This window comes from Aulostomus chinensis, chromosome 11 (genome assembly GCF_037954235.1).
Source record: "Aulostomus chinensis isolate RoL2024-O1b breed Wild chromosome 11, RoL_Achi_v1.0, whole genome shotgun sequence".
Classification (NCBI taxonomy): domain Eukaryota; kingdom Metazoa; phylum Chordata; class Actinopteri; order Syngnathiformes; family Aulostomidae; genus Aulostomus; species Aulostomus chinensis.
The window spans coordinates 21,709,751-21,726,145 of record NC_141330.1 but is presented as its reverse complement, the minus strand read 5'-3'; the positions used below and the strand labels follow the sequence as shown (position 1 = coordinate 21,726,145).

Here is a 16,395-nt window from a genome sequence, read left to right as displayed (position 1 = left end):
AAGAATAAATACAACAAAAAACTTCTCTTATAAAATGTGTTTGGGTTTTGGTTGGTTGAAATTGCTTATTTTTCACCCTTAGTAAATAGTTAAAGTATAATGGAGGAAATGGGCTGCACGGTGGTGCAGTGGTTAGCACTGTGGCCTCACAGCAAGAAGGTTCCGGGTTCGAGTACCGGCTCAGGCACGGGATCTCTCTGTGTGGAGTTTGCATGTTCTCCCCGTGTCTGTGTGGGTTCTCTCCGGGTACTCCGGCTTCCTCCCACAGTCCAAAAACATGCAATTGGGGACTAGGCTGATTGATACTCTAAATTCACCGTAGGTATGAATTTGAGTGTGAATGGTTGTTCGTGTTCGTCCGGCGACCTGTCCAGGGTGAACCCCGCCTCTCGCCCGTTGACGCTGGGATAGGCTTCAGCCCCCCCGCGACCCTTAATGTGTAGGAATAAGCGGAAGATGACGATGGATGGATGGATAATGGAGGAAATGCATAGGGAAAAAAGCCCTCAGAGCTGTAGAAAGAGCTGAAAGTATGATGCAGTACTGCCATCTAGTGACACTTCTCAGGTTTGATTTGTTGAACATTGTTTCTGACGAATAAAATAAATATGTAGAAAGGTCTCATTTTGCAAAAGTAACTACATTTATAAAGACAAGAGAAAAGTAAGATTAGTACAAATGTCTATTATTGACATGGATATATTAGTTGTTCATTATAAATTGCAAATTGTGTATATTTTTAGTGGAATTGTGGAAGGAATACATACAGTTATAATGGATCTGTTCTGTTTACAGCAAGTGGGTCTGGCCAAAGAGTTTGAAAGTCTGGTAAGAGCAGACAAAAGGTTTGACATCTGTGCTGAGGTCATCTTGGGACTCGTCTGCTTCAGGCTTAAGGTAACAATGTCAAACTAAATGAATATTATTGTATACAAAGACCCAATTGATTTGGGTAATAGTTTAAGGTTCCCTTACTTGGTCTGAACAGGGCTCCAATGAGCTGAACCAGAACTTGCTGAAAAAGATCACCAAGAGCAGAAAGATCCACCTGGTGCCTTGTCAGCTCTCTGGACGCTTCGTCCTGCGCTTTGCCATCTGCTCACGCATCACAGAGTCACGTCACATTCAGCAAGCGTGGCGGCACATTACGCAGCTGACCTTTGAACTTCTGCATTAATTGACAAATAGAATGAGAGGGGCCATTCATTTGATGCCTGAATAAGGGCCAAAGTTAAGACAAAGATTCTGAGATTAATGTTGCAGATATGAAATGTCATGATTGGAAATGAGCCCACTGTTTTGATGCTGACTTAAAATGAGCTAATGTCACTCTGACTTAGCTATTATCTCAGACTGCTTTATGATTGTGTTATTGTCCTTAACCCTTTGTACTCATCATTCTGTAGACCTGTCTACTGTCAACGCAGCTTCTCTGTAATCTGTGTAATTACGGTTTGAGGTGAATTCAAGCTCTTTTTTATTTAGTTTTGCAATGAATGTATTGCACATTGTGTCTGAATTTTTCCGTTATTGTGTGTAAGCAAATGTATATGGCTGCATGTAGAGTAACTTGGTTAAAGATGTTTCTACTGTATATGTCACGTAACACATGCTCAAGTGGAGGATTATAAGTCATTATATTTTTAGAGATATGTGAATCACCACTTTTACATTATTGATTTGGTTATATGAAGGACTTGACAGAGGACATGATACTGCATCCAATATTTTATATTCTTCTATTTATGGAGTAATTAGAAACAACAGTACTGTTTGATATTTTAGTGATGATTATGCCAATCAAAAGCAAATAACATTTTATTAATTTGATTATTGCTATTTATTATGTCATATTTATTCGTATATTTTGACAGAATTTGTGTTGATTCATATGTCAGCACATTGGGTGACTGTTTTCCAAAAGTTTATGACAAGTGAAGGGTTTTATTTTTACAGGAAATGTTCTTTAATCAATTTTTTTCATAATCAGGGAGTTCAAAGACCAAATGGACTAGAATGATCAACTCTCTCACTAGAACTGTTTATTGATTATAACACAGATTAGACATGTTCTGTTTCAAACAGAAATTGGACCAGAGGAATATGGCTTGAACTCAAAGCTTAACTAGAATAAGTTTACAAGCCCCAAATCAATATTTCATAGATATTTACAAGTTTGTGTCTTGTAGTATTTTGGATCCCTGTAATTCTCTTGCATTGATTTCTCATCATCTATGTTTATCTCTTTTTGTGTTGAATCATCACCATGTCTTGTCAAATTCTATAATTTGTGTTAACTGTAAACTGCTGCTAATAATCTGGGTGTTTCTTTTTTGGCTATGTTGTGCATGGCTCATCATTGAAATAAATCTGTCATCAGCATGGTTTTGGATCATTTTGAAAAAACAGAATTGCACATACCGGTATTTTTTTAATGGCTTCTAAAATACCAATGAAATAACAGGGGAATGAAACAGCAATAACCCAGATTAACGTGTCCTGTTGAGTACATTGTAGGCAGACTCAACACAGCTTTTGGAAATCTTAGAGGCAGCTGTAGGCCCAGATATATACCTGGATACCTTTTCTCCCATTGACCTTCACAAACTCAGTACAACACTTTTGTCCTCAAAACCATCTACCTGTCTCCTAGACCCCATCCCAACTAAGCTACTTAAAGACACTACCCAAGTTAGCGCCTCCTTCTTAAATATGATCAGTGTGTCAGTCTCAACTGGTCACGTTCCACAGTCCTTTAAAGCAGCGGGAATTGAAACCCGTTTCAAAATAATAACTGGATCCAGAAGTTTTGGCAAACTATCAACCGATATCAAATCTTCCTTTTCTCTTCAAAAATTCTTGAGAAACGAGTTGCTGAACAGCTGTGTGACTTCATTCACAGCAACAGCTTATGAAAGGATTTCCAGTCAGGTTTCAGGGTTCATCATAGCACAGAAACAGCAGTAGTCAAAGTTATCAATGACCCTCTATTGGTATCAGATGAGCGACTGGTCTCTGGGCTGGTCTTGTTAGATCTTAGTGCAGCTTTTGATACCATTGACGATCACATCCTATTACAGGGACTGGAACATGTCATTAGCATTCAAGGAACCTCACTGAACTGGTGTAGGTCATATTTATGAGATTGATCTCAGTTTGTACTTGTTAATGATGATACCTCTGAGAACACTACAGTCAGCTGTGGTGTCCCAAAATTCCATTAGGTCCCATCAGGAAACACTTTTCATTTTCACTGTTGTGCAGAAAATGCCGCGGCACTTATCTATACATAAGTGGAAGACTGTAGAAAAGAGATAAAAACATGGATGACCAACAATTTTCTTTTAGTAAACTCTGACAAAACTCAAGTTTTTGTGCAAAAACACATTAGAAATACCTTATCTAATGAGATACCCAAGCTTCCAGTACAACCATAAGGATCCTGGGAGTTCTCTTTGATTAGGATCTGTCCTTCAACTCCCACATGAAGCAAATCTCCAGGACTGCCCTCTTTCATCTATGTGACATAGCTAAGCTCAGACACATCCTGTCTCAAAATGATGCAGAAAAACTTGTCCATGCTTTTGTAACTTTCGGGCTAAATAACTTCAGTTCTCTCCTATCAGGCTTCACCAATAAATCCCTAAAGACTCTCTAGCTGGTCTGAATTGAAGTTGCCTGTATATTGACAAGAACTAATAGCAGAGACCATATTTCCCCTATGCTGGCTTCTTTGAATTGGTGCCCTGTCAAATTCAGAATAGAATTGAAAAATTCTCCTTTTAACAGACCTCAACCATCAGGCACCTTTATAGCTGACAGAGGTCATAGTCCCCTACTATCAAAACCCTTTGCTTCCAGGATGCAGGGTTACTTTTGGTCTCTAAAAGTAGAACGGGAGCCAGAGCCTTCAGCTATCAGGCTCATCAGCTCTGGAATCATCTCCATTTACAAATACTACAAATTTGTAAAGATAAAAGTTGTGCCAACTAATTTTGTTTTGTTCAGACTTTATTCGCGTTCATTCTTGAACATCACAGTAAAACTGTCAAAAACACCAGCCCTGTAGAATTAACATCTGTGCATGAAGCCTCTTTAGCATGAAATTAAGATCGTGGTTAATTATTAACACTTAGATGAGCATGAAACACTGACTTAAAAGCTTGTTCTTTATACATTTAAAACTGTAACACCAGAATAAAACAATGTCAGCACACAAAAACAAAATTTGAGACCTGACAACCCAGTTCTTGAGTGAAACTGTTAAAAACATAATGAACTGCAACTGACTGTCCCTGGCCAAGGTAGACAATAGTGCAATTTGGCACTAAAGAAGCAGGCTGACCCTGAGACCAGAGATAATTATCCTGATTTTCAAGTAGGAAAAAAGTATTGCAGCTGAACAATTGCATACTTTGGATATAAACACAAACTGGCCATGTTGTTAAAAATTTAGACTTTACAGAGAGCAGTGTTGTCATAAAAATAAAAAAAACCATTTGCCCTAAAGAACATGCATCACTTTCAATCCAATGCTTGCACAAGATGAAAAAAAAAAGCTTCTAAATCTTGAGCTTATGAGAGAAAGAGCTTGGTTTCCAAGCTTCTGACACATTGTGTGCAAGTGGGAGAAAGTTGACCTCAAAAGTGAATTCATGGTCTTTGGGAAATGCCATGCTCCTCCTGGAAATGTCACCTTAACGTGGTGGAGGAGTTTGAGTGCCCTAGTGACCCTAGGAGCTATGCTGTCAGGGGCGTTTTGCCCCTGGTAGGGTCACCCAAGGCAGACTGGTCCTCGGCGAATGGCCAGGCACAGAATGGTTCAACAGACCCCTGACAGAAGGAACACCGAGGAGTTTGTGTACCCAGCCCGGAGGGGCATGGGGGCCCTGCCCTGGCCTGGGGTAGGGGGCCTTGGCTGTCGGATCCCCTGGCATGGAAGCTGGATTTTGGGACATGGAATGTCACCTCTCTGGTGGGGAAGGAGCTGGAGTTGCTGGAAGAGGCTGAGCATTACCAGCTAGATATAGTCAGCCTCACCACGACACATAGTTTCATATCCAGAAACCAAGACCTTAAGAGGGGTTGGTCTCTCTCTTTCGCTGGAGTCGTTCTGGGTGAGAGGTGGGGGGCTGGGGTGGGATTTTTAAATGCCCCCAGGCTTTCTGCCTGTACGTTAGGGTTTACCCCGGTGGACGAAAGGGTTGCTTCCCTTCGCCTTCGGGTCGGGGAATGGGTCCTGACTGTGTTCTGTGCTTATGCGCCGAACATCAGTTTAGAGTACCCACCCTTTTTGGAGTCCTAGGGAAGGGTACTGGATGGTGTCCCGACTGGGGACTCCATTGTCCTACTGGGAGACTTCAACGCTCACGTAGGCAATGACAGCGTGTCATTGTCATTATTCAAATTTGTGATCATTTATACCTTTAAAATTTAGTGTTCATATTAATTTAATCAGCAGAAAAACTGAATCTGATCTAATAAAACTACTGATCACAGTTAAACATGCAATAAGTAGATGGATCGTCCATAATTGTCTAGTGAGGTCCTCTACCATGTCGACGTCGGTTGTGTCTGAGAAGACACCCTTGAAAAGAGCAGATAAAATTGGAGACTCTGGAGAGCGAGATTAGATGGATGAAAAAAGATAAAATCAAAAACATTATTACATGCAGAATGCTGTACATAAACATAACAGTGAACACATTCTTCTACCTTGTATTCAGGTGCATACATCCAAAACTTGAGACACATACAGAAAGCCTCCAGTATACTTTTCGTTCATCACAGATTAAAGCGTCCACTTTTTATCTAACTTTTTTGAGAGTTGTTCATTTATTGAATTAATTTATTCTCCCTATCTGTCTCAAGGTCCATACTCTTTTTAATGTGTTTAATTTATTGTAAGTTATTGTGTCTGTGATGCTAGGTGGGTGACGACAAATCAAGCTTCCACGTTTCCATCCGCTCATGACCGGTGGAAATGGCCTCCGTTACCACAGCTAGCTAGCTGTGTATGCTTGGTAATAAGGTGCGCAGCTAATGCGGCCAACTCGCCACTGTGACCGCATTGGCAAAATTGTTCACCCGGTCATAGAATTTAAAATGAGACCCACCACTCACAGTTAGCATCATCACAGAGCCATTGTAGCCAAAGTCTGGTTCAAGAAACACTCACCTTTATACCGCAGCAGGGAAAATGCCTGGCATCATGAAGGGCACCATGGCTGGCAGGCTTGGCAAATTGAGATTAGTTGAGCAGGAAGCTGCCTCTCGTTGTGCTGCTGATATTAAGTGTTTTTCTGTTGTCTTATATGTTATCTTTTAATAATACTTTGAACTCATGTATACTTAAAAGTCAAGCATACATATGATATAGGTTTACGTGGATCTAAAGACAAATATTCTTGGAATGTGCTTCCATATAATCTTTATCATATGTGAGTATTTCTTTGTTGTGGAAATGGCCCCAATTACTCTGATTACTCAGGAAGAGCTGTGACGCCCCCTTGTAAAACACCTTTAACTACTTCCTGAGGTTCAGGAGTTTAATTAAGGTTACATATAGCAATGTACATTGACTAACAAAATACGTTGTTGGATCATTTTCTCCTTCTTTGGGAACAGCCACAGAAACATCTTAATAACAGCTGCACTTGCGCATAGAGCAGCATCAAGCCACCACCAGGGGTCACAAGGCCAAACTTAAAACAAACAAACATATACAGTACATATACAGTATTATGTAGTGAGATGTGAGAACTTCACACAATAAACTTATAAAAGTTAATTGAACTAAAAATGTTTTTTCATGTTTCCAAAACTACAAAACATTTTTAGTTCAACCACTGTAAAGTTTAGCCTTGGGCAAACAAATTTAAGTTATCGTTTTAACAGTGTAGTATTTATATCAGTATTCTCAGTACTGTACTAGAATTAACATCAGCATTGTTTTTGCTAGCACACAATTGCTCATACTATGCTGAAATTGATTGTTTGAGAAACCTGTAGATGTGATTATTGGTAGCTAGATGTTTTTGTTTTCAGTCTTTCTCCTTCAAGCCTGTTCATGCCCCTGTTCTTCATTCTCTACCCCTTTCTCTCTCTTTGTCTCTGTAGCTCTGTGTCCTCCTCTGTATGTCTTTTTTCATTATCTGTCTTTGTCTCTGCCCTGCTTTCTGCCCCTCCCAACTGCTCAAAGTAAGTCCATTGAGTTGGATCTGCTCACTGTTCCTGCCTGTTAAAAGTAAGATTTTTGTCATCGCTGTTGCAGGATGGGCTTGCTCATGGAGAATTGTTGGGTATAAATTAATTGAGGTAGTGTAGTGCTGGGCCTACTCTCCTTGCGAAGTGTTATAAGATAACTTTTGTTGTGATTTGGCACTAAACAAATGAAACTGACTGGACTTGACAATTGTTTAACCAAAGGAGGGCATTCAAAAGGAAACAAGAAATACAAAGTATTAGATGATCATGAATCTGAGCCTTTTTTTTCAACTTTATGTTTCTAGTGTACTCTGAGGTTACAATTAAAAACCTGCTTTTTTTTCCTTATATACTGATGCATTATTCACTAATGAAATTAAATCAGGGAATATATTAAAAAATTAGCTGGGTGTTGTCTTCGATGTTATAGCTCTCATCAAGTGTGTTGAAAAAATGTGTGAAATCAGCAGCCGAACACACAGTTCTTCTTCAATGCCCAATTGTGCACATGGTTTCTGCAACAGAGCCATCCACCAGAAATGGTGAGAGCACAGGAGAGTTTTGGCTTGTCAGGGAGCTATGGCTTCTCCATAATTGTTTGAGATTCATTTCAAGCTAACACTGCCAGCCTGCATGACATCACAGAATGTTGTGCCCAAGTTGAATTGTGTATACCATGTGCTAGCATATATGCAATAAATCGGATTCTCAGCACAGGGCACCTCATTGCATGTCTTATGTGTAGAGGCCTTTAAGCTGCATTTCATCACTTTTTTCACCTTTGAGAACCAAACCCTAACCAATTGATGCCTAATCCTAACCTAACCTCAATTTGGACCTTAACTTTACCCCAAAAACTCATTTATAATATTGTGCCTCGTTACGACTGGTCCAGGGGTCTGGATAAGGTTAGTTTATACCAGAAAAGGTCTCCTGTAGATAATAAAAACTAAGCACACAGATGCACAGATGCACAGGCACACAGAAACAGACCATAATTAAACTAATCCTTGAGGACAAAAGGCCAGTGCTCTGTAACTACAGATGGAGATTCAGTACTGGAGGTTAATTGCTGGCCACGATCATTGGTCAACACTATTGACAGACTCATTCATTGACTTCAAAAGACATACTGAGGTTCCTAACGTCCTCAACAATCAGGCACCTTCATATTTGGCAGAGCTCATAGTCTCCTATTATCCAGCAAGAACCCTTCACTCCCAGGATGTAGGTTAACTTGTGGACCAAGAGTTTCTACAGGTAGAATGGGAGCCAGAGCCTTCAGCTATCAGGCTTTCCTCCTTTGGGGCCATCTCCCAGTTTCAGTCCGGGATACAGACACCCTCTCTATGTTTAAGAGCAGACTTAAACAGACTTCCATTTTGATCAAGCTTATAGTTAGGGCTAGACTGCTGGAGGCTCTCCCATGGTGCACTGGGCTTCTCTCTCCTCCTGTATTTTCTCTCTGTCCTCCTCTATTTGTTTGCATAAATCATACTCATATATGTTATTAACTCATCTTCTTCTCTAGGGCCTTTGGGTTCCCTACATCCAAGATCCAAGGTGCTGCTTGAGGAGGCTACAGACCAGAAGAGGCTCAAGCTGCCACCTGTAGCATCACCTGCTCACATCTCCGTCTGTCCATCATTCTCTTCTCCTTTGCCTCCATCTATATCTCTGTCTTGCTCTTTCCTTCTGTATATTTGTCTTCCCCCACTATCTGTCTTTGTCTCTGCCCCGCTCTCCTGCTCTCTTTCCCACCAAGCTCCCCCAAGTGCTGTTCCCATTGAGCTTGGATCTGCTCGACGTTCGTGCCTGTTAAAAGGAAGGTTTTCGTCGCTGCTGTTGCAGGATGTGCTTGCTCATGGAGAATTGTTGGGTGTAAATTTATTGAAGGAGTGTGGTGCTGGATCTACTCTACTTTTAAAGTGTCATGAGATAACTTTTGTTGTGATTTGGCGCAAGTTTTACTAATAAAACTGACCTGACGTGACTTTAATGCAACTTTATATTTTTGTATAAGTGTAGCGATAGAGACCAAAGAACTTGTCAATGTCAATTTTATCTGTCCATTTTATTACAGCTGGTTTAGGAAAATCTAAACATTAAAGGGCATATTTACTGTCCTTTAAATGAAATTCATTCTGGAATGATGAGTCACTTGGGATAAATTCATGCTAAAAGTGAAATGGAGGAAATACCTCTGCAACTCTGTAGTGAAGTCAAATATACCCTGTTGGAATCCCTAAAACCAAAGCGTTAATAGAAATATATGTTCAACTCATTAAGGGTATATTAAGGCTTTAACTTATGCATAATTTGGAGCAAGACGGTTGGGGATGTAGCCACTAACTGTCTGCACATGAGCCAGTTTTCATTAGAGCAGAGTATGAATTTGATCTGGGGAGCAGCAGAAGTACTGCTGACTGTCTGCCTTCCACCCAGTTATTGCCATTCCCTTACTATCTCCTACACCTCAGGGAATAAAACCCCATCTCACTAAGTCAGATATATCCCTAGCAACAACATTTCATATTATACAATGATCATTTTAAATGTCACTAAAGCTTTATTCACTCATTGGACTGTATTAGCTGTCCAGTGAGGTATAGAATTCTAAGTGTCTCTGCATATAAACAGGATAAGCTCAGTTTGTATTTTACTTCAATATACTAACGCTATACTAAAGGATTGATGTTACAGCTCTCTGAAGCATCAACATTTTAGGCTGCCTCCTATTCTGATGCACAGTTTTCAAGAGAGTCCAGCAGCAGTATCAAATTTTTGGTTGCCACGGAAAATTGTAAAAACTAAAGAAAGGATTTTCTTGCCATATCTTGGTTTGAAAGTACTGATCAGATTTTGCAACCTTGAAAACTGGTAAGAGTCTCCAAAGAGCCCAAATTACCAGAGTTGGCAAAAGCTTCCTCCTCCAAACCATCAAGATCCTGAACAGTCACAGAATCCCACCTTCTGATGATTGCTGAATTTTACTATTTGATACTGTTAATGATGATACACATTTTTATTCATGTTGATGGGCCTCTTTGTGTTTTTTTTAGAGATGTTCTTTTTATGGTATCTATTTAATGTTTTGCCTGTGTGTCATGTGGTACAAAGAAGAATGTTACAAATATCATTTGATATCCATGTCAGATGTGGCAGGGCAGTGCAACTTGTGGGTCTAGTCTTTAGTCTCTAGTTGAAAAGAAAAAACAAGATGCAGAAGGAGGGTGATTCTGGGATGCCAGCTAGGGACACTGTAGTTCCAGTCATCAAAAAGTCAGTGAAAGGAGGAGCCCCTTTTCTTTTCCCTTCTGATGTTGACATCACATTCGGTGTATTTGCAAGCATAAAAAATGACTTTACATAACATTAGTCAACTCCTTCATGCAAAATAAAAAATATCATCACATTTCACTTTCAATTAATATCTTGGGAGGTACATGTTTGTACTAGTCAGTGCAGACTAATACAACAGGTCGTAATAGGACAGGTTTTGGTGACAGATACTCATAACTGTTCAAAAACAAAGAACTACAGAAAGATTCATGCAGCTATAAACAGGCCCTCATGCCCCTGTGCATGTTACAAGTGGTTGTTTTATAGAGGAAGATGGTGGTGAATTTTTCATGAAGAGGCAGTCTAATGAGTGCACTGATACAAAGCGATTGTCACATCCTGTAATATTGATGTAAATCAACTGTCTTTTACATGAGGCTTACTATGTTCGACCACTGGGAAGGGATATGATTTAAGTTCAGGTGGTAGATGTCTTCAGGCTTCAGGGAAATTTATAAGAGTCCAAAAATCAAAATTGTCCACTCATCAAGTTGATTAGGGATCGTAGGATGAAGCAAGTTATCTGGTACTGATATTGGGGTTTAAGGAGGTTGAGTAACAAACGAGTAACAGAATGTCAGTCTCTATGCTCTGGTGTTTATTTTTCAAAGAAGGGAATGTTGTGTCTATTTCCAACAACATTGTCTGATAGGCAACCAGCCTGTAAGTCACACAAAAAGCAGTTGCTCTACATTATAGGGCGGTCAGCATGAAGTCAGTGGCAGTAAACTCAATTTAAGGCTGTTCTATAAATTGTCAATTTAGACTTCTATTCAAAAAACACTGGTCTACAGTTTATACTGAGGCTTTTTAAAATATTTTTCAGATCCTGTTAAGGGTCGCGGGGGATGGGGGTGTGTGGCTGGAGCCTAATCCCAGCGGCTACAGGTGAGAGGCAGGGTACACCCTGGACAGGTTGCCAGTCAGTCGCAGGGCCAACAAATAGAGACAAACAACCATTCACTCTCACATTCATACCTACAGTCAATTTAGAGTATCAATCAGCCTAATCCCAAATTGCATGTCTATGGATGGTGTAGCTGGAGAACTTGGAGAGAACCCACGCAAGCATGGGGAGAACATGCAGAATCCACACAGAAAGATCCGATGCCCGAGCTAGGACTCGAACCCAGAACCTTCTTGCTGTGAAGCGCCAGCACTAACCACTGACCAAGCCCTGGTATTTTCTTGAGACCAGTGACATGTTAATATCATGAATACCAGTCTTGTTTCCTGTTTTGTCATGTCCTGTCTTCCTGTGTTCCCTCCTGTGATTATCTCATGTGTCTCACCAGTTTGATTGCACCACCTGCGTCTCGTTTGCCCTTGTGTATTTAACCTCTGTGTTTCCCTTTGCCTGTGTTGGGTCATTGCCCTGTGCCCTGGGCCCTGGGCCCTGTGCCCTGTGCCCTGTGCCCTGTGCCCTGTGCCCTGTGCCCTGTGCCCTGTGCCCTGTGCCTCTTGTGATTTTTTTTGTATGTGTGCAGTCTCCAGTTTCCCCCCTCGTTTTCCTCACTTCAATATGTAAGTTTTGGCCGATGCTTTGTTGTGTGTCCAGGACTTAGGCCTGATTAACTCCTTTGTTTGTACTTCTTTTTTTAAAAATTAATACCCCTTTTTGAGCACTCCCTGTCCCCGTCTGCTATTGGGTCAATTCCTTGCCCTCCAGCACACCACCTCGTGACAGTTAATCCACTTCCAGTTTTAAGTCCCACCCATTTTCTGACTAAGCCCCATTCTCTCCTCTCCAGACACAGATTATTTTAATGGTTGTACAGATACAGATAATGGTGTACTTGCCCTACCCAGTGATGCTTTATAACAAAAACACAGTCTTCATGAACTCATCACCAAGTTATTGACGTGTTTCTGACCAATTTTCAGAGGAATCTAGTTGATTCACTGTAATGAGTACATCAGTGTGTGGGGAAAAAACAAAACCATTTCCTGTTACTCAAATTTTTTCTTTCCTCTCTCTCACAAATTTAATCTTTTTCTTTTTTGTCCCTTCTACTCTCCTTCAGCAAGTCTGGTGAAAATTGGTATAGTTTTTAGCTTAACTAACCTAAACCTCTGAGGATGTACAGAAATGATCTGTATACAGCATTGATTCAACACGTGATGTCAGCACCACTGTTTACAGTACTCGTGGTGCATCTTCCTCCAGGCATCTAATGTTTTAAGCTATTGCTTGCCTGAGTGATTTTTTTTTCACTTGGGAGACATCAACTGGGAAAACATTACAATCCATCAGCCATCAGTGTGTAAATGAATTTCAGAACCGCAGATATCACATTGCATAGTCAGGATTTAATGTCTCATGTAAAAGTGGTCACTGGTGTTAACACTTAAACTTCTATTAGGATAACAGTGTCCTTTTTGATAAGTCAATACTTTCCTAATGAGTATTCTTACACAGTTTTAATATACGAGCTGTCTGGAATTAAGTGTCATCCCATATCTTAATACCAGTGACAGTGGAAATTATTTTCTAGACATGCGTTGAAGACAGTTTTCTACAGTGGTGACTGTTGGGAAAGAGAGCCTGTTGGGTCAGAGAGTGATGGTGGTGGTAGGGGGGCACCAGCCCACACATTAAAAACCCACACATTAGAGAATACCATAGCATGGCTGTAGTATTGAAACATGTATGTTCAGTGCTTAGCTGTATCTACCATATCAATTTTTTTTATGTAAGAAGCATCAAAACTCAAAAATATCAATCCTGTAACTTACGATGTGATGGCATTTCATTATTAATACAGTTACAGTGCAACAGTTTTTTGCACTAGCATCATGACAATGAACTACACTTACATTCAGTGACATATGGTCACAAAACAAGTTTTCATAAACCACTTTGCTATGATAACGGAATACATCCAATAAATCACATAACATTTACATTGTTGTTGAGTTTGAGTGTTGAAGTGAAAAAAAAGGACTTTGGCAAATGTTGACCACGGGGGAAAGTGGGAGAACAAACAGGGGAAGAGCAAGGAGTCAATTGTGAGTGAGATGGGAGCAGACACATCAATCCCCATTATCAGTCATTGTGCAAACTGAGGTATTTGAATAGTCAAGTTCTGGGTCTTTCTGTGGATTTGAAGTGCCTAGGTACTGTAATTGATGTGGCTGCTACATGCCCACAACATTTCCTTCCAGGACTACAGCAGAGATTTATAGAGGTGTTTAGTGGATTTTGAAAGCACAGAGATGGAGGTACAATTAGTGAAGACTTTTTCCGGGCAGGTCCAGATCACAGCAGACTGCTGGCAGTCTGACTGTGTAGCTGGTCATGATGTGAGGCTGATGGGATTTGGTTGGTACTCTGTTGTTAGGAAAACTTTTCAATCCATGATCAGAAAAAAAATCCCTTTTATCTGGTGAGATGATGGCATGATTCAGAAAAGAATCAATTAAACCGAATATCATATTATTGATTAAAATACTTTTGGCAGTAAGAGAACAGCTGAGCTTGTCATTGGAATATTTGATCCAATTCATCTCTTGGTTGAGACTATTATTATTTCATAAAAGTATAAAAATAAGGTGGTCACATTTTTACACATCCTTTTTAATAAGCCATAAGACATACTTTTTTATAATTTTAATTTGAATAATGTTATTTCCTCTACTGAGGAGGTTATTTTTTCAATGGCTTATTTTTTGGCTGTGAGTAGGATTATCAACAACTCTAACATTGCTTTTCACCAAACTTGGTGAAGGACTGTAGGTACAGGGCCAAGGAAGAACCCATTCACATTTGGGGGAGGTTAGTCATAGCACCACCTTGCAAAAGTAATAGTATGTATTCTTTTTTTACACTTTGATGAACTGCCCCTTGATGAGGTTCATCTCAAATTTGGGCATAGAATCATTTGAACTTGATGTTGGGTTACTGTGAAGACTGTGAATTTCGATTTAGTAGGATTATCGTGGGGAGGTAGCAAATTTTTTTTATATTTTACCATTGAAGAAGAAACTGGTTTGACAAGACTCCACATCATTAAATCTTTGCTGAACATCACACAATTCATGAGAAGTCCAGCCTGGTTACAAGAAATGAGCCCGATGTAACAAACTTAATATGATTTACACTGCACTGTTTTGCCTTCAACAGAGTATAATATACAATATCGTATCATATTTTCTGGTGCCACCTAATGGACACAGGAAATGATAGTTTTTTTTCCACAGTACCCAGGGTAGCCAGATCCTTCATGCAAAATCAAAATATTATCACATCTCGCCTCTGTCTTGATTTACAAAATTGCCAGACACTACCTACTTCTTTAGAATCATGTTTTCAATTCAAAAGCATTGAAGGGATTTCCCTAATTTGCTGGCTGTTAAAAGTGCAGGGCAAACTTCCTTTGCCATGTTCCATGTCCTGCATCCTCTAAATACATATGAACACTGATTACAGGAGGGATAATTAGCTTAGTTAGTATAAAAAGAGAAATGATGTCTGTAGAGGAATTTTATATATATATATATATATATATATATATATATATATATATATATATATATATATAATATTTTAACCAGAGAATTGTCTTTTTAATTTTTTTGTACCTTGAGTGCGATGAAAATAAAGCATTCTGATTCTGAAGACGAGAGCAGTGAGCAATATGTGGAAGTTGCATCCGAGAGGACTGGCATGGATTAAGTTAAAATGATCTTTTTCAGTGCAAATCTAATTGTCAACATACTATCTTTCCAGTTCATTCCGGCCAATGGGTTTCAGGTCTCATGTTCAGCTGCTAAAAATATTCCATCCTCCTTTCACACTGAATCTGACTATCATTCACTTTGACAAGCTTCATCAGTGTCTTCTGTATAATTGGATAAAGACCACCAACATGCTGCAGGATAGTGAAGGTTCTCTCTCATCTTGCTATGTGGTAGCAAGGAGCCAGGGAGCAGGACTGGCTATGTTGTGTGAATGTGAAATTATGATCCACTTAGCTCAGGCTGAATGTGTCTGTCTTGAGCCTTCTAGTCCCCAAGGCTCCATTCTCAAGGTTGATAATACAAGGTTTTATAATAAAAAACAAAACAAAACAGAGCTGTTTTCTCCAAGCCAAAGCTGACATACTCAGGCCATTTCCCCAGACAGTGTCCCACTTAGCCACAGAGGACATTGGGCTATTGATTCCTAAGCCTGAGTAGTATCCCCTGTGACTGGTAATCGACATGTTAAATTGTTGTGGTGACGGCTTATGGTTTGGAAAAGTCTCTTTCAAATTCACAACTTCCTCGTTGCTTTTTGTGGTGATAAAAAAAAGAATCCCACCCTCTTGCACTGGTAATATTTTTTGCATGTAAACAAACTAAAAGTGAAGAAAACAATGAAATGATCACATGAGTATGTGAGTGGCCTTGTGCCTAAATGAAATCAACGAATGAATACGTGTGTCAGAATAAATCTGATGATAATTTGAATTAGTTGGTTTTGATATTTATCTTTTGAGAGATGATATGGGGGTGTTTCCCAGGATGGACTGGATGTTTCTCTTCTCCTCCCTCTACTTTTTTTTAACGTTAATTTTTGATAAATTAATGTTACTGACTTGATGCCCCCCCCCCCCCAAGTCTTTATGATTACACAAGAGGCAAATTCCAGAGTGCTGCCACAGATACTTCAGGGCAATCTGTATGTCACATCCGGCATAATGTACAATGTCAGAACATGTGATTTGACATGCAATTACACCCATGCAAGAGAAAATCAACAAGACAAAATAAATTAGATGTCATCAGAATTGCCGCCCTAAAATCTTAAAACTAATAATAATACCAATCCAATCCCAACAAAAATATAACATCAATAATAATAAA

The 16,395-nt window shown here is 39.7% G+C and overlaps 1 protein-coding gene across 2 annotated transcripts in view; it reads left to right on the top strand.

Annotated features, from left to right (window-relative positions):
* ddc (dopa decarboxylase) overlaps window positions 1-2,368 on the top strand; it is a 33,219-nt gene extending 30,851 nt beyond the window's left edge. The window contains exons 13-14 of one of the 2 annotated variants that reach the window (XM_086219060.1): window positions 796-897; window positions 989-2,368. In XM_086219060.1, coding sequence (XP_086075186.1) covers window positions 796-897; window positions 989-1,177 — 291 coding nt within the window. In that variant the 3' untranslated portion in view covers window positions 1,178-2,368. The remainder of the gene's footprint in view (window positions 1-795; window positions 898-988) is intronic. The other variant, XM_086219059.1, reaches the window with a different exon arrangement.
* Window positions 2,369-16,395: the final 14,027 nt, after the last annotated feature.